Here is an 18,935-nt window from a genome sequence, read left to right as displayed (position 1 = left end):
TCCTCTCCCTCCTCCTCCTCCTTTTCCTCCTCCTCCTCCTCCTCCCCTCCCCCTCCCTCTCCCCTCCCCCTCTTCCCCTCCCCCTCTCCCCCTCCCCCTCTCCCCTCCCCCTCCCCTTCCCCCTCTTCCTCCTCCCCCTCTTCCCCCCTCCCCCTCTCCCCCTCCCCCTCTCCCCCTTCCCCTCTTACCCCCCTTCCCCCTCCCTCTCTTCCCCCTCCCCCTCCTCCCCCTCCCCCCTCCCCCCTCCCCCTCCTCCTCCTCCTCCTCCTCTTCCTTCTTCTGCAATTAATTAGAAATAAGAGTCTCATGGACTTTGCTGCCAAGGCTGGCTTTGAACCATGATCCTTAGATCTCAGTCTCCTGAGTAGCTAGGATTACAGGTGTGAGCCACTAGTGCCTGGCCATTTCTGGCTTTTTGATAGTTAACTGGAGATAAGAGTCTCATGGACTTTCCTGCCTGGGTTGCTTTGAACTGATTTTCATATCTCAGCCTTCAGAGTAGCTAGGATTATAAGTACTTAGACTTTCCCTCCCTCTCTCCCTCCCCCCTCCCTCCCTTCCCCTCCTCTCTTCCCTTTTTAAAACTAACATGTTAAGTGCTCTACATAATGCAAATAATTAAATTCAGCATTTAGCTTCCATTTAAACCTAAAGAAGGAATCTATTTGTTCTATAAAACACAAAGAAATCCTTTTTGGGGTTCCATGCACTGTAAAAATGTAGACATTAATCTTAAAACAAAGAAAAAAAATTAGGATCAAAGAAATATATAGTCAATCTAGCATTTGAGCAAAGTACCATAATGAACTGCCTGTTTTAAAATGATAAAGATTTCCAAGAATAAGTTGCAGATTCCAGAAAGAGAAAATTGTGCTTACGTGCCCAAACAAAACAGTGTGTGTGTGTGTGTGTGTGTGTGTAAAGCTAGCAATTAAATATGTGGTGTTCTATATCTGAAAGAATAAGGCTACAAAACATACAAACAAACAAACAAAAACAAACCCCTTAAATTTAAAGATTCCATTCTAGTGGCTCATTGTCAGTATGCCCTCACCTAAAATTTTAGCCTTCCAAAATTAATCAATCTGTTATGGGATTAGAAAAACCTCTAAAATATATTGTGATTGTTTCTACATTAGGAAGCTTCGAATCTCCAGGCTCTTCCTTCTTTTTAAAAATGAAAACAAACAAAACAATGGGTCTTCAATTCTGTGTCGGGGATCTCAAATTTGGCTCCGAAAATGTGCTTCAAATCTCATTAATTACAATATTGGTCCCAGGAGGTACAGTTGCTGATGCAAAGAACACTCTTTGTACTCAAAATAATTTGAGCAAGGGCAAAGAAACATCATATTTACATGTGTAAACATTAAGAAGAAAATAGAACAGAGACTGTTCAGGTAGCTATGAACTGTTTTAATGATATTTGATTTGATCACCTGAGCTTTAAGGTTACCATATACACAGTACATATACATACAAAAGTCATTACTTTCACTTTATATATTCACTGAATAACATCATTGTAAAGGTAAGTGTGGCATTAACTTGGCAAGTTCTGAACTAAGACCTTTAAGTATTTCATTCTTTCCAGATACAAACACCAAATTGTTCTGAATTCTATACCCTACTGTGTAGATTTATAATTTATTCTTTAAATATCAGAAAATATGCTATTTTCCATGGCTTAAAACAAATCAAATGAATTAATTCCAGCAATAGACAGCAAATAGATTCTCCTGTTCTCTTCATTTTTCTTTCTCCTTAGGACATAACAAATTAAACTCTTTGTGCTCTTGTACTCTAAGAATATATATGGTCACACATTTTCATCTTATAACAAGTTGGTTGGCTCAGTGGTAAAAATTAAAGTCCACTGTAAGGAACATCTTAAGGATTTATAGGAGGACAGCTCTATTGAGTCTTGCTCCTTAGAGCTGATGGTACCCATTGTTGACTATCTGTAAATAAGTACACAATAATGAGCAGTCCTGCTTATACATATGAATCACATGAAGGAAACATACTAGTGCCTGGGTTCCCTGCCCCTCTCCCTCCCATTTCTGATCTAGTCAGTCTACAATCAAAAATAAGTCCTAAGGCAATTCTAAGGCACTATGACAACCATAAATAAAAGAATCTCAACATTAGTGTAAGGATAATAACTACCCTGCCTTTTCTTTGTGTTTTTTGTTTGTTTGTTTTTAACAGCACTAAATCCACCTTGGTTTTTAACAGAAATTGTCCCTTTTTAAAGGAAGGTGGATTAGCAGTTGCCAGGAGTCTCTCCTTAATAGTATTGTGAGTAGCACCTTATATGGAGAATTCTATAGGTAATGGACCCTTGAGATGCAACCAAAAAGATAAAAAAAAAAAAAAAAAAAAAGAAAAGGAAGAAAGAAAAACAAAAAAAAATCTGAGTTACAGCAAGTGGAAATTGAATAATAAATTCCATAGTGCTTATTTTGAAGGTGGTCTCTAAAATCATTGTCATTCTTACACACATTTGAGCTTTTTGAGCAAATCCATACAAAAATAGGCTTGCCAGTTGTCAGTGGTTCATGCCTGTAATACTTGGTACTCAGGAATGAGGCTGAGATCTGAGAACCTAGGTTTGAAGTCAGCTAAAAAAGAACTCAGGACTCTATATCCAATTAACCATCAAATGTTGGACTGGAGGTAAGGCTCAAGTGGTAGAGCATCAGCATTGAGAGGAAAAAATTGAGGGAGAGCTCGAGGCCCTGAGTTTAAGCCCTGCTACTGGCTCAAAGACCAAAGAAACAATAAAACAAAAACAAAAAGAGACGGGCATAGCCTTACTCTTTCTATTAATGTCCTCAGCACAAAATCATTGTAGGTTAGAATTAAGAAATAGAAAGGAGAAACTGCATGCCCTATCCTATTCCAATTAACCAATCATTGTAGGTCATCCTACAGGAAGATTTTGGACTGAAAAATGGCAAATTCTCTGGGAAATAAATTACTTAAGTAAGCACTTCTCTAGCATGTGTAAGGCCTTAGGTTCAATTCTCCCTACTGGTTATGAGGATGTTGCTTTTGTACTTTCTTTACAATCCTTTCTTTTATCAGTTTCATCATTACTCTAAATAGAAATGATTTTATTTTTCTATCTTTTAAAAAAAATGTCTGTCCTCCGGGTTGTTTTTTTTGTTGTCGTTGTTGTTATTGTTACATTCTAAGGTTTGGCTGAATCCTGTTTCTTGTGTTCTTCTTATCTTTTTACACCTTCTCTCATTTTTCTTCTTCATTTGCCTTAACACCAGCTAAACAGTTCCTTTCTGTTCATTTCCACCTCCCTCCCCAGACTTTGTTTGGTTGTTAACTCCATTTTAAATTTTCTACCTCTCATTTTTTGACTGCCCTTCTTAATCTTCTGTGGATGTTTTGTTTCTGTCACTTGCTCTCAAAGCCCATTTCTTTCCATCCCATCCATCTCTACCTCCATATGCATTTTCATGATCCTATCTATGGCTACATGCTTAAGGCTGTTTTGTGTAGAAGAGAAAAGTACCTTTCCTTCACTGAAAGCTGTCACCTCGCCCCTGGCCTGTTCCTTCAGTCATTCCTTTCTGCTGTTCCCCAGTCCCATCCCCAAGTCCTCCCTGCTCCCCTCCCAACTGATGCCCAACTCCCCTCCCAACACCACTTGCACCCTGTCTGATTTTCCAGCCAAGAATCGCCAACGAAGTAAGAGAATGGAGTTGCATCGGAAACCAGGTTGTGTGTGTTTCGGAAACTTTTGCGCCTTTGCTGACATGGGATTAGGGATTTGAATCCAGAAATCTTCCCAGGCAGTGTTTCAAGCTCTGGCAGAGCCGTGCTCCCCTCGGAGCTCTGGGGCCTTTCCTGCCTGCCAAGGACAGGGCTGGCTTTCAAAGCCTCCCCCGGCCACTTGCAGTCGGGGCATCAGAATGAACAGGCATCGCCCACCCGAGCCGTGGGGACCGGCTGGGTGCGGGCACGCCTGGGGCCTGCGTGGCCGGGGCCGGGGCCGCGGAGCCCGGCCGTGCGGGAAGCGGTCCCTGGGCCTCCGGGGGACGCCGGCTCTCCCCGCAGGAGGCAGCCTGGAAGCAGGATGCTCCCGTGGGGTACAGGGCGCGGCCCTGGGAGCTCAGCGACGCCACCCCGGTGGCGCCCGGGCCGGAGGCGCAGTCCCTCCCCGGGAGGGCAGGAGGATGGCCCCGGGTCGCTCCGCCAGAAGGTCGAGGGAACCGAGCGGGCGTCCCTGGCCACCCCGCCGTCCCTCGGGGAGCGGGGCGCCGGGTGGGGTGGGGTGGGGCGACACCCTAGGGAGTAGGGTCGTGGGCGAGCGGGATCCATCGTGGGTACCGGCGCGGGGTCTTAGACTGGAGAGGAGCGGGTGAGAAGGCTGGTGGGGGGGGCCCCCCGGGGCGGCTGGGGCCGCGGGTCTGCCGGTACACTCGGCGGGCGCCCCGAAGTCTGGGGCTGCCGCGGCTCCAGCTCCGCCGGCTGCTGCCGGCGACTCCAGGCCGCACTTTCCCCTCCTCCCGGCGCCTTCTCTCCAGTGAGGAGCGGAGCGCGGGCGGCGCGGGGGGAGGGCCGGCGGCGCAGGGAACAGCCAGTTGTTTAAAATCCTTCTAGAGCAGTTTCTAATTCCCCCCTTGCGCCCGAGTTCGGAGGGGGGAGGGGGGAAGGAGAGCGGGAGGAGGGAGGAGAGTGGAGAGGGAAGAAGGGAGGAAGGGAGCCGGCGAGGGAGGGAGGGAGGGAGGGAGGGAAGAAGGGAGGAGACTGCCGCTTAGGCTGTAGCCGCCACCGCGCGCTTCGGAAGGCCGGAGGGAGGGAGGGAGGAGGGGGGGGGCAGGCCTGTCAGTCTCGCGCGTTGCCTGGGCGAAGGGGGCGGAGCTTTGGCGTGGGGCGGCCAATAGTGGGGGTGGCTGCGTGGGTCGCCATGGGGACGGGGCTGTTCCCGGGGAGGCTGTGATGGGTTGACAGGTGCGTGACAGTGGGAGCTGCTCTCGGCACAAGCATGTACGGCAAAGGCAAGAGTAACAGCAGCGCCGTCCCGTCCGACAGCCAGGCCCGGGAGAAGTAAGTGTCCCCGCTTCTCACCCACCTCCGCCTTCACACGCGCGCACACTCACGCACGCACTCGCACACTCTCTGGGAGACACACAGACACACTCCGCCCGGGGAGAGCCGGGGGTGGGCTGGCAGGGGGAGGGGTGTGCGGGGTGGGGGCGTGCGGTGCGGGGAGCGGCCGTCTCCCGGGAGGCGCTTCCTCGGGGCGGGTGGCCGTGGGGGGCCCGTCGGCGGGAGGGAGCGAATGTGTTGGGGGGCGGCGGCGGCTCCGGTGGCGAGGATGGAAACTTGTTTGGGCGATGGAGGGAAATCACCCGCGGCTTCACCTCCTCACAAAGTAACTTTGGAGCTGGGATCGGAGACCGCGGGGACCCGGGGAGCCTCCGGGGTCGCGGGGCGGGCGGGCTGCGTGGAGGAGGGCGTGCGGCGGGCGCGTGGTGCCTGGCGGGGCGCGCTGGGGTCCGGCTGGCAGCGCGGGGGAGCGCCGCGGAGGGGCTCGGGGCCGCCGGGGCTCGGGGCTTGGGATCGCCGGGCGCGGCGAGGCGAGGGCGGCGGGGCCGGGCGCGCGGCGGGCGGAAGCCGGGCGCGGAGCGGCCGAGCGAGGCCCCGCGGGGCGCGGAGACGCGCGCGGGGCGTGGAGGGCGAGTGCGGGGCGTGGGCCGGGTGGCGTCGGGGCTTTCCCTCTCCGGCGGCGGAGGGAGTCGCGAGGCTGCGGTCGCCGGCGTTTCGCGGGGGCTGAGGCCGGGGACCCCGCTGAAGTTTGGGGGAGGCACCGGAGGACCGAGTTCCGGGAGGAAAAGTGCGCTGGCCGGAGCGGGGTCTGCTGGAGGAGACGGGCATTTCTGCCCCTCGCTGCGGACCCGACGCCAAGGCGGTGGCGGCTGGCTGGACAACTTTTTTTTGTGCAGACTTGCGGTCTCCCGCACGTCGGGGGGCCTGGCGGGCGGCGGGCGGGTCCCGGCGGGGCGGTGGTCGTGGGGCGCGCGGGGGGGAGGGGTGGGCGCCCCAGCACCGCCGGGTGGGGGGCTTCCGGCGGTCAGGAGGGGGCCGGGGTCCGAGAAGGGGCGGTGAGGAGGGGAGAAGCGTGGAGGGGGGGGGGCACACGCCGCCTGATCGGGGTTGCGGGGCAGATACAGGTGCTAACTTCGGTGGGCGCCCGGGGGAGGCCGGCGAGGAAGGAAGCCCGCCGGGCCCGGGATGTCATGGCACGCTGCAGAGCAGGGTTGTTTGCTGCTATTCTTGTGTACTTGTAACGGTGATTTGGTTGTTACTAAAAATGAGAGCGAATAGTGACTGTGACCACTGAGGAAGAACACCCCCGCCCCCCTACACACACACACACACACACACACACCCCTACCTTTCTTGTTTTTGTGTTTTCTTTCTGTGCAGCACATCTGATTGATTCCCAGTAACCAACCACCTTAACCCCGAGGGTCAGGCTTGTCTTTGTCATTGAATCTACTCTTATTTATTTTTGGAGGAGTTCAGACTGGGGGGGGGGGGGGAAGGGAGCATCTCCCCGAGGTACTTTGGGTACCTTTCGTAGAGAAATTGCGGTGTAAATAAAAATCCAATGAACAGACGAGTTTTTCTCTCCTTGCTTGCTTTTTAGTCAGTCTTTCCCCCTGAAAGTTTCTTGTGCCCCGGGGATGGGAACATTTCTTAATCTTTCATATTGGCATCAACACACGGATTCCCATAGGATTTAGAGGTGGCAGGCCTTGTTGAAAAACAAAATAAAATAATGGAGACATTTTGTCCCAGAGATATTTTCTGAGGAGCTACATTTAGGATATTGTTGCAATGACAAGGAATATATGAAAGGCATAGCATTATGCACTAGGTTAATAAAGAGCAGTTGCTGGAATTGAAGTTTTGAAATACAGACTAATTTGTGCACTTTCAATCATTTGGTTGTAATATATCTGAATGAGGATGTTTTAGTGATTATAGAACATTTGATTTCACATTACTGGCAATGAAGAAATTGAAATGTTTTGAAGTATCATCTCATTTATATTTGGGCTAACTGAATTTAAGGAAATAATTCTGGATTTTACCTGGACTCCCAAGAATAGGTCAGAGTTTGGGTTGAATCTTAGTTGATCCCGATGATTTTATACTAATTTTTGTTTATTTAGTTTTATTATGACTATTTTTAGTGCTGAGATAAGGCAAGTTTAGTCTGATGTGTCGGTGGTCCTTTTTAGCTCAAACTCTGATATTCTGTCATGATAACAAATAATTGCTACTTTTACTGTTAAATCTACCATACTGAACAAGTAACATCCACTCTCCCGAGCAAAGTGACGACGGTTCTGCTAGATGGTGCTATTTGATTTAAATATATTTCTTCCATTCATTGCAATTGGCAGCCGGACTTCTTGACTGGCTTGCTTATGAACTAAATATAGGTGAAGAGGCCACTTTTGGAGAACTGACAGATTGTTCTGGGTTGTCTTTGCATTAATTTCTGGGTGACTGTTGTTTGAATCTAAAACAAACAATGAGGTTGGTTTTGCTTTGTACAATAAACTTAGTTTCATTTTGGTTGGAGAGTTGATGTGATTATTCAGTTTTCCTCCTTATGTTTACTTGAGGATTTACAGGCACTATTTTACTTCTGTGTACTGATGTCTGAAGGTAGGAATCTTCAAGTTGTCATTAGAAGGATGTCAACAGACTTTTGTTTGTAATTCTTAAGATAGTTTTTGTTGTTTTTTGTTGGTCCTGGGGCTTGAACTCAGGGCCTGGGCGCTGTCCCTGCGCTTTTCAGCTCAAGGCTAGTGTTCTACCACTTGGAGCCACAGCACTACTTTGATAAGTAATTTTTTAAATAAGAAAATTAGAACTGATTTTTAAAATCACAAAAGCAATTTATAATTCATTAATAAGTAATATGCACCTTAATAAAAGCATTCTGAAAAAATAGTTATTGTGAGTGATGACATGAACACAATTGGTTTTATAATCTATCAAGAAATGTGCTTCCTTACCTGAGTTCATAGTAGTTGAAAAGTGTTTACCTGTATTGCATCTTTGCTTTCTCTCAAAGTAAGAAGTCACTATAAGATAGGTTTGAAATTAATTTATAGGTTGTTTACTTTGTAAACTTAACAGTTGTGAACTTTACCTGCCCAGGGTCACAGTAATTACTTATTTTTCTTGTTTTAAAAAACAAACAGATCAAGTCTATTCAAAGGTTTGGATTAGGTTTAAATAGAAAGGGAGGGATTAAAACCTTGGAGGTAGGATATTTGCATAGGAATTTTAGTTCTGATCTTTTAAGCCATTGCCCACTTTAGCACACTTTTTTTTTATAACATTGATCATAATAGTAACTAACTAGTTTTATAATTGGCTGTATGTGGATTTCTCTAAAATGTACATTTTAGGGGACAATACTAATTTCTTCTCTGAGGTATCTTTGACATTAATGCCTTATTGGTAGCAACAAACAAATTCTGGTTTATAAAGATGTTAGACTCACAGGTATTATTAGCATGAAAAAAATTCTTTTGAATGACCTTCAAAATAAGAACTAAGAATGAGTTCTACATTCTATACCTCATTTATACTTCAAAAATACCTCAAAATAGTAGAACAAAAGTAAAAATTACAACAATACTAAAATAATGTGCAGGCATGTGTTCACAATTTTAGGTATGTTTTCCCTGATTTTCATATCTGAAAAATAGGTGAATTTTTTTTCTTCCTTGTGCTCAAGTAATAAGAAAACAGAGACCCTGCATGATTAAATAACTTATCCAGGGACAAACTGCTAGAAAACAAGAAAGCTAGGTTTCTAACATGATTTTTCTAACTTTAGAATCTGTGGTTGGAGCTAAAGGTACATTTTCAGAGCACCAGATTTCCTCCCTGATCTAGGGTAGGATGCTACAGATTTAGGGAACAGCATTACATAATCAGATATAAGTGACTTATTTGATCAGATATGCAGTCTTTCCATTGGTTCACACTGATGCTTCTACCTTCCATTTTGGCAGGCTGCAGATAGGTGTGTGGGGGTGGAGGAAGGCATAGGAATTTTAAGAGTGCAAGTTGGAAGCCAAAAATAATTGAAGAATCCTTGGTTATTCCGATTTTCTTTCTAGAGGTTTTGGTTGATCACCCGAGTTTTAACATTAAATATAATAGTTGTGTGAAGAAATGCATGAAATATTGCCGACGTTTAAGTCATACAGTATACTTTATCACCAAGAAAAAGTATCTGGTACTTGCAAATAGATCAGTAGTGATATTTTTTAAATTAAGCTAATTTGATATTTGAATATGCCATAATACTAAAAGATGAATCTGCTAGAAGTCAAAGTTGCACATGAGATACATGTAGTAGACAGTGACATTTACTAAGTAAAGTAGGCATTGACTACAGAAATCAAACCAAGTATCTAACGTGACTTCAAAAAGTAAATTCAGGTGTTAAATGGTGACCTCGGTTGTAAACACCAAAACAAACAAGCAAACAAGTACCATATGTTCATTTTTATGTGCTTACAATCTAAATAACATTGACCAATGAACTACCCATGTAAGAGTTTATAGGGCTTAGTATTTGTCAGCATCAGGTATTCTGTTAAAACAACACTGCTGAAGAAAAATTACAAATCACTCTTTCCTTATGAAGGAAGTCAAAGTGAAGCAGTACAAAACTCCTTAAAAATTTGATGAAGTAGTTCATTTCTAAAACTCGTGAAGGCATAGTTTTATAGGAATGAAAATTCCTCTAGGATATTGGCTTTCTCACTCCCAATCTCCAGGATGTTTCCTCTAAAATCCTGAACAATTTGTATCTGAAATGTCATCCTAGCTGTGAAATTATTCCTTTGATAGATACTGTTTCTATAATTTTAGGAGAAGGATCAAAAACCAATTCTTTTGAAGGAACAGATCTAAAGAAATAAACTGCATAAGACGTTCAGACTTAAGTTTTAGAGTTGTTTATCCAGAGATTTATTGGAACTCTCAGAAATATAAGAAGTATATACTTTTGGTGCTGTGAAAGAAAATAAAATTAAAGGTTGAATCCTACACCTTCAAGGCCAGTTTACTCCTAAAACCAATTCAAGATGTAAAATAAAGTAATTAAATAGAAATTTTTATGTAGTGGCAAATTATGCTTGCTAATTTTTCTGTAGTAGCAGACAAAGTGTGCCTTTCATCTTCAATTACTATTGGAAAACAATCATATTATCTTAAAATTAGAACATAATCTGTAAGACAGAAACTATGATGTCTGAGTTATAGTTGATTACCATTTCATTGCAATAGTTTCGAATTAGAAGTAAAATTTCGGGAAGAAAAAATTGAACTTGGGAGTTTTCTTTCTTCCGTAGAGATTCAAGTCAAGTCCCCTTTATATTAATGTTGGGACCTAGGTTTAGGACCAAAGTACTAGCATTAAAAAAACCCAGAAACTACTGTTAGGACTATGTAACTTAAAGATGTGAATAAATACAACTATTTTGGGTTATATAGGAATATTATCACTGTTGTACACATTATTGCTTTCACATTGGTGGGGAATGACATAAAATATTTTCATGCTGGTAACATTGTTTACTAATATGTAAGCTCCTATAAGCATGTGTTCAAACTATACTTTCATCTGAAACTTATTATTTCCAAGATATGGCCTTAAAATAGCATTGAAACAATGGAATAAGATGTTAATATTTCAAAAGAGTTTAGGGCTAGAATTCATGGGTAACATTTAGATTTAGACTTTACGTTTTGGAATTTGTATGTATTTTACATCTTTCAGCTAAGGTTTTGTTAGGTAGATGGATACATCCTCTCTCTCTCTGTCTCTCTTCAGCTCTCTCAAGATAATTAGGAATGTGAGAATTTATACAAGTTGATCTGACAGGTAGTTTACCAAGATTAACCTGTTGCTTGTTTTTAGTAATGTTAGAGAAATACTGTAGACTCTTCTTACCTTCCCCACTCTGTGTTTAACCAACTGCACAACTCTTTGGGGGGAGAGAGGAGGGGGTGGGAGGGAAATGAGGGAGGAGTTAACAAGTAGAACAAGAAATGTATTCACTGCCTTTCAAATGAATCTGTAACCCCTCTGTATCACATTTTGTCAATAAAGAAAACAAAATGTGTAATACAGAGAAGAATAGAGTTTTTTCATGTAACTTTGTTTTTTAAACGTGCATATGCTGGTACTTGGACTTGAACTGAGGGCCACATGTTGTTTCTTGTTTTTATCCCTCAAGACCAGCACTATACCACTTGAGCCACCCCTCCACTTCCAGTATTTTGCTAATTAATTGGAGGTAACAGTCTCTTGGATTTATTTTCCTAGGGTTGGCTTTGAACCCTGGCCCTTAGATCTTAGCCTCCTGAGTAGCTAGGATCATAGGCGGAAACCATGGGTACCCAGCTTCCATGGAACATTTACATTTGTGATTAGTCTAAATGAGTAAGTTAGTTAATGAGTAAGTTAGTTAATATCTGGTAGTACTGAAACTGAGTTAAAAAGCTCAGGGCCATGAGGTTGTTCAGCTTGTGCTGTACCATTGGACTAGGACCTTCAGCTCTGCTTTTTGCTTGTTATTTTGGAGATGTAGTTTTGTAGACTTTTTGTCTGGGATGGCGTCAAACTGATCCTCTGGACCTCAACCTCCTGAGGAGATATGATTACTGGCTTGAGACACTGATGTCTGACTAAATAAAAACAAATTGAAAGGTAGAGCTGTTAATGTTTTTGCAGTAATTAGATGACTAGCATTTTTTATCATAGCTATTATATATAATAATATAAATTTTAAAAACACAGACTTCAATTGTTGTAACTTTCTGATTAGTGACGAACTGCCATATTGGATGTTAAGAATTTTGATTATTATATTTCCTGTGGGACTCTGAACAGTGTTGAGATAAAATATTTTAAATTGCAATCCAGCTTGACCCAATGATCTGGCAAGCTGCTCTTCTGTATTATTAATTTTGTTTCATGAGTACAATATCTAAGAAGTGGTTCAGGACAGAAAAAAAGTAAAGTGGCCCTTTCTCTACTTTTAAGATTTTCTTTTATAATATATTAGCATCAAAGAATATTGGTTTGATGACTAGTAAACTAGTTTTAATTAGCTTTTCATTTAAGCCATGTTAAAATGCTAGTGAAATATTTGTGAAGGCAAGACTAGAAGATGAAAATATGTATGTACTTCTGTCTATGTATGTTGAGGTAATACCCAAAGAAGAATCTCTGAAAGTAATGTGGTTATTTTTCATTAGTGGCATACATTTGCCTGATTCCACTCTTACTTACCTACCCTACACTTCAGATTAAAAAACAAACAAAACACCCCATAAATGTCTGTTGCTGGAAGAAATATGAGTGAATTCTTTGATAAATGATTTTATGTGAAGGCACTTAAAATGAATATTGTCTGTAAAATAAAATTCTAAGTTTTATATGAAGAACGTGTGCCATTTTGTCATAAAGTTCTTGCTTTAATAGTAACAGTAATACCAGTGCTTTCGTTCAAGTATTTTCTTTATGTATGGCACTTCTCTGTGTTATCTTGTTGAGTCCTCTCAAAAATCCTGCAAGCACTGGACACCAGTGGCTTAATCCTGGCTACTCAAGAGGCTGAGATCTGAAGATCTCCATTCAAAGCCAGTATAGACAGGAAAGTCTGTGAGACTGTTACCTCCATTAATCACCAAGAAAATCCAGAAGTGGAGCTGTGGCCCAAGTGGTACAGTGAGCAGAAAAGCTCAGAGATAGTGCCCAGGCCCAGAATTGAAGCCCCAGGATCAACTTTTCTTCATCATGAATGTAAGGTGTCGCTCAGGTTCTTAGCATCCTCTCTCACACAGGATTTTTAAAAATTTAATTTCATTGTTAAGGTGATGTACAGAGGGGGTTACAGTTACATATGTAAGGTAGTGAGTACATTTCTTGTCAAACTTGTTACCTCTCCCCTCATTTTTCTCCCACCTTCCCTCTTCCCCAGTTCTCCCCCGCCCCTCAGCAAGTTGTACAGTTAGTTTACAACATATTGTCTTGTAAGTATCACTGTTGCATTGGTTCACCTTTTTTTCCTTTGTCTCACCATTTTGATGTTCCCCTTTCTTTCCCTAATTGAGAAAATATATTTACAGTACCCAGAGTACCAAAATCAAATACAGTGGCAACAGGGGATAAACCATGGGGAAGAAAAATGCAAGAAAAAAGAAATAACAAGGACAATGAAAAACTTGTTTCCATATCTTGTAGACTCTGTTTCTTTGGGTCTGGCTCATTTCACTTAGTATGATTTTTTTCCAAGTCTTTCCACTTCCTTATGAATGGAACAATGTCATTCTTTCTGATATAAGCATGGAATTCCATTGACACACAGGCAAATTTGAGGCAGGAGAAAAGGCAAGATTTTCCTTCATGTCTCATCAGAAAGAAACACCTTTACTTGAATTAGGAGATCTCTTCTTATTCCTTTAGAGAGAAATTCAAAATTCCTCCCCCTAAACCCCTAAACATTCTGATGAAATTAGTTGGTTAAATCAATCATTGTTCATCCCCAGAATTGGAAACAGTGTGCCCCAGTACCTGAATCACTGAAACAGTGCTGGGTGGTGTTAGCAGGGAAGATGGATCTTGAGGATAATAAGGAGAATAAAATGAGTTCCTGCTTTCAAGGGATGTTCCAGTTTGAAGGAGAAATATCAAAGAAACAAACAAGCAAGGCAACAAACTAGGCAATTTGGGCTAGTCATATGATATAACAGTAATAAAATAAATGGAGACTGTATTGGATTGGACAGTTGGAGGAAGGTTCTTGGAGAAGAGGATTTAAGCTGAGACCTGAGTAATATTGAAAGACACAGGCATGGGAAGATTGAGGATTTGAGTATTTCATGAAGGTCTAAATGACCATTAAGGAAACTGCTCAAAGATATGTAAAATATAAGTGAAAGTTGGGATAAGGCATAGGTCCATGGTCCATGGTTTTGTTTCTTTACTGACCTATTGGGTGGTAAATCCAGTTTATCTGGTCTTGGATAGTAGGAGCTGCTCTCTCTCTTATCTCCCAAGCCCTAGGAATATGGTTGTTCTTAAAGAGGACAGTGGGACTTTTATAAGGCTCTGGCTAATGACAATAGCTTTATAATCTATTGGACTGACAAAATGTGGTATAGCTAGCATTTTTCCTAACTTTCTAGGTTGGGTTACATATTCTTGAAGCAGCTTTTTAGTTTTTCCTTTATCATTTGTATCACAGAGGATTGTCTGATGTCTCATCCTAGAGTGTAAGCTTCATAAGGACAAAAATACTGGTATTTTATGAAACCAACCCACATGCCCCTCAGTAGATGAGTGGATCAGAAAAATGTGGTACATATACACGATGGAATTCTATGCCTCTATCAGAAAGAATGACACTGCCCCATTCATAAGGAAATGGAATGACTTGGAAAAAAATCATATGAAGTGAAGTGAGCCAGACCCAAAGAAACACAGATGCTATGGTTTCCCTCATAGGGAATAATTAGTACATGTTTAGGTTAGTCATAGCAGAAGATCACAATAGCCCAATAGCTATGCCCATATGAACACATAAGATGATGCTAAGTGAAATGAACTCCACGTTATGGAAACAAGTGTTAATATCATTGTTGTAACCATTTTCAACAGGCCATGTGAAACAGTACCCTTTTTTTCTTTTCTCTGGTATTCCCTTCCCATGGTTTTACCCCTGCTATCACTGTATCTAATCTTAGTAACCTGTATACTGTATATACGTGTATTAGAACTAGAGAAGGGAGAAGCCATTGCAAAAGCAGTACTTACAAAAAACCATTTGGTGTAAAGAACTGTACAACTCATAGGGGAGAGAGGGAAAGGGGGAAGGGGAGAGCGGGGGAAAATGAGGGAGGAGGTAACAAGTTGGATAAGAAATGGACTCACTGTCTTACATATGAAACTATAACCCCTCTGTACTTCACTTTGGCAATACAGAAGAAAAAAGCTTATAAAAAAGAATACCGTTATTATTCTCACCACTTGTTTGCTTGTTTAGCACAGTGTTTAGAATTCTTACTGTATATTTTTGGAATAAATGAACTAGGAATGTAACCAAATACACACATACATATTACACACAAATATACATATATATGTATGTGTGTAGCAATAATATATCATTATGTCTTGCTCATTTCCCCCCAGTGTTTCTAGTGTTTGATACTAGGATTAATATGTATTTTCTAAAAATTAAAAAATAATATGGGCATCCCTGTGAATTTCAGAACTAGGGAAATTACCAACTTATGTTACAATGAAATGTATACACATATATCTGATAGAACCTGCATTTACAAATTTAATAATATAAATGAAATTATATTTTATAATTTTAAAGGTTTTCATATGCATTAAATATTGCAGTAATTCTGTAAGGCAGGTGATATTTCCATTGATCACTGATGTTTGTAAATGAAAAGTAACAGAGTAGTACAAATCATATGTGGCAGATCTGAGCCATAGTGACATTTCTTTGATTTCAAAGTCAGTGCTATATTCATTACATAGTAGCTGTCCCTTTTCCAGTGAAAGATATATATATATATATATGGATACATATAGTGTGTATATATTACATAAATATATATAACACACATATATGTACAGACTGAAGGGTGAATTTGATTCAACAGCGAGTCCTAAATGATAGTTAAACATTTATGTCAATAATATGATTAAATGAAAAAATACAAACCATTGTAGTCTGTTAAATACAATCTTCCACAATTGCTTAACTCCAGAAATGCCATATCATGAATAAAATGTGAATTTTGTTTGAAATATGTATACCTTTGTTTCATAAGAGGATCATTATGGAGTTTTAGGATACTTTTGAATGTATTTGTTTTTGTTTTAGTTCTTTTGATACAGGGTCTACATTAATGTGCCACCATATCTAGCCAGTTTTCGATTTCTGATTTGTGAAGGCTAATTTTTATCAATGAAATTTGCTTTCTTCCTTTGCCACTTAGTTTTAATCTGGAGAGTTGGAATCAGGAATAGAGAAAGGGAAGAGGTTTTTATTTTCTCTTTCATACTGTGTTAGTTAGCTGTGACAGATTGTCTGACAGAAACAATTTAAGGAGAGGAAAGATTTATTTTGGCTCACAGTTTCCGATTCATTCAGTATATGGCTGCTTGATTCCATGCACTTGGGCAGAACATCATGGTAGTAGGAATATGTGTCAGAAGAAGTTTTTCACCTCCCAGATGAACTGGAAGCAGAGAATGAGGGACCAGGTATAACCTTGAAAGGCATGCCTCCAGCATAAAAAATTCCAGGACATCCCAAGATAGCACCACCAACTGGGAACTAAACGTTCAATCTGTGATTTTGTGGGGGCTATTCCATATTTAAACCATATTGCCTCACCTCCCAAAAGCTCGGGCCATCTCATAATGCAAAATGTATTTAGTTCAACTCCATATAATTTCTGTCTTTTTTTTAAGGTTCAAGACCAGGACTTGAACTCAGTATCTGATACTTTTGCTCATTGGCTAGTGCTCTACCAACTGAGCCAAAACCCCACCCCTCTATAAATTCTCAGTCTTAACAGTTCATCATTGTTCTAAAGTCCAAATTCAAAGTCTCTTCTGAGACTCAAAAACTAGCTCTTAGCTAAGAACCTCTGTAAAATCAAAAGAAAGTTACATACTTTCAAGGTACAATGGCACACGGTTAAACATTCTCATTTTAAAGAGGAGGAATGTGCACATTGGAGGGGCTGCGAGCAAAGCAAAACTTAAACCCAGCGTTATGTGTGACATCCAGGGCACTTGGTGTTGTGATTTGAGTTCTACAGAACTCGGGCAGGCCAGCCCTTTTGGTCTTGCCATTTGTAGCTCACATGGCCTTTCTCCTGGGCTGGTTTTACTTGTTGCCTGTGGCTTTCCAAACAGTCATTCCACATTCCTGGCATGTCTAAAATCCTGAGGTCTCTACTGTAGTTTAGTCTTCACTCTCATTGCCTCTCACATTGTCTTCTTAGAGATTAACAGCAGGGATTCTAGCCCTGTCACACATGGCCTGGCCTCCCAGACCTTCCTTTGTTTGAAATCTAGATCGAAACCATCTTGGTCCCTTAACTCTGCATTCTATATGTCTCCAGCACCACACATGATATGAAAGTCTGGTGCCAGCTTAAGTGAGTGCCTGTGGATGGTGGTTGAAGTGGATTCTGAGTAACTACATGGCTTTATCAGTGGACCGAATTCTGAAATCCAGTGAAAACAGCTTCCCAGGCGAATAGAGGGGGTGTCCCAGAGGCACTCTATGCAAGGGAAAGTCTTGCAAATGAGTTTACACTCTCATATCCTTAGTCCTGCCAATCAGGTCTGGCCAATTTCAATTTCGGAGATAACAGCAAGACATCTGTTCTAGTACAAAGCACTTGGCTTCTTTATAATGGCAATAATCTCTTCCGAAACTTTGCCTTCTTTAGCTCCAGCTTGCCAAACCAAGCTTTTCAGACCAAACTATCCTTCAAGTCTTTCTGTTCTGATTTTTGCTCCCAATCCACAGTAATAAACCTGCTGATAATACTAGGGCCCCAGCCTGAATTCTGGGCTCTCTTGAAATCTCTGTCAGAGCAATTATTCTTTCAATTGGTATCAAGGTTTGAACTCAGGGCTGTGTGGTTGTCTTGCTTACTATGCCTCCAACCCGGCGTTTTACTAGTTATTTTGGAGATGGACTATTATGGATTGTTCTGCCCAAGCTGGCTTTGAACTGCGATCCTCTGAATTGCAGCCTCCTGAGCAGCTCAGAGTACAGACATGAGCTGTGGGTGCTCAATTTAGTCCATCATATTTAAATTTAGTCTCCTACAGAATCTCAGGACATGGACAAAACATAGAAAAGTATTTTGCTACAATTCTAGTCCTTAGGAGCCTGTTCTTCATTTTCTGCATTCCTGTTGGCATTCTGGATTCTCGAGCTCCCACTAGAATCATACAAAAAGCCTTGCTTACACAGCCTTCTAGGCTTTCTTTAACCTTCTCCAAAATTTTCAAAATTCTTTCCATAAGCCAGTTCTAAGCGTTTAAGAACCACATGGATAGGTTTAGTTACAACAGTGACCCTCATATCACTGACAGAATGCCTGATAAAACAATTTGCAGGGAGGAAAGATTGATTTTGGTGCATCTATGGTTGCTTAGCCCCGTGTGCTTTGGCAGAATATCATGACAGCAGGCACGTGTGGAGGGGAGGATTCTTCACCTTATGGTGAACTGGAAGCAGAGGATGAAGGATGGTGAGGGAACACATATAACTTTCACTCACCCCTCCAGTGTCATATTTCCTCCAACTGAGCCTGACCTGGTAGCTAGAACCTCCCAAAAGAGCAGCACCAACTGTGGATCAAGTGTTCAACACAAGACCTTTAGGGGGATATGTGTGTGTATGTGTGTGTGTACGTGTATCACAATTTTCTCTAAAAAGGGCAAGTTTTAATATGGATTATTGATACTATTCATTTTTGAAAGCCTTAGAGGTATACGATTTCTTATTTCTTGTAAACTATTCTACGTTTGTCTTTTAAACATGTTTTGAGTATACACTTCAGTGTATACTCATTCACATTGTTGTGTAGCCATCACACTCTCCATTTCTAGAAACTTTGTCTTTTCAAGGCTTGTACCAATCCTATTTTGTCTGTGAATTTGAACACTTTAGGTGCCTCATATAAAGGGAAGCATGTAATGTTTGTCTTTTTTGTCTAGCTTCTTGTTTAATTCTTGTAGCACCTCCATAAAGTAGGTCTAATTCTTATTTTGCAAATAGGCAAATGGAGTCTCAGCCTATATC

At 41.9% G+C, this 18,935-nt stretch overlaps 1 protein-coding gene across 3 annotated transcripts in view; it reads left to right on the top strand.

The window, feature by feature from the left end:
- The first annotated feature begins 4,919 nt into the window (after nt 1-4,919).
- The window catches only part of Ssbp2 (single stranded DNA binding protein 2), a 225,409-nt gene continuing 211,393 nt past the window's right edge, over nt 4,920-18,935 (top strand). The window contains exon 1 of one of the 3 annotated variants that reach the window (XM_048331621.1): nt 4,920-5,070. In XM_048331621.1, coding sequence (XP_048187578.1) covers nt 5,009-5,070 — 62 coding nt within the window. In that variant the 5' untranslated portion in view covers nt 4,920-5,008. Of the gene's footprint in view, nt 5,071-5,336; nt 5,399-18,935 lie in introns of those variants that run through there. The other 2 variants (XM_048331619.1, XM_048331620.1) reach the window with 2 other exon arrangements.

The sequence above is a fragment of the Perognathus longimembris genome, chromosome 22 (assembly GCF_023159225.1).
Source record: "Perognathus longimembris pacificus isolate PPM17 chromosome 22, ASM2315922v1, whole genome shotgun sequence".
NCBI lineage: Eukaryota > Metazoa > Chordata > Mammalia > Rodentia > Heteromyidae > Perognathus > Perognathus longimembris.
The sequence above is the reverse complement of the archived record's forward strand: the minus strand, read 5'-3'. Positions and strand labels throughout refer to the sequence as shown.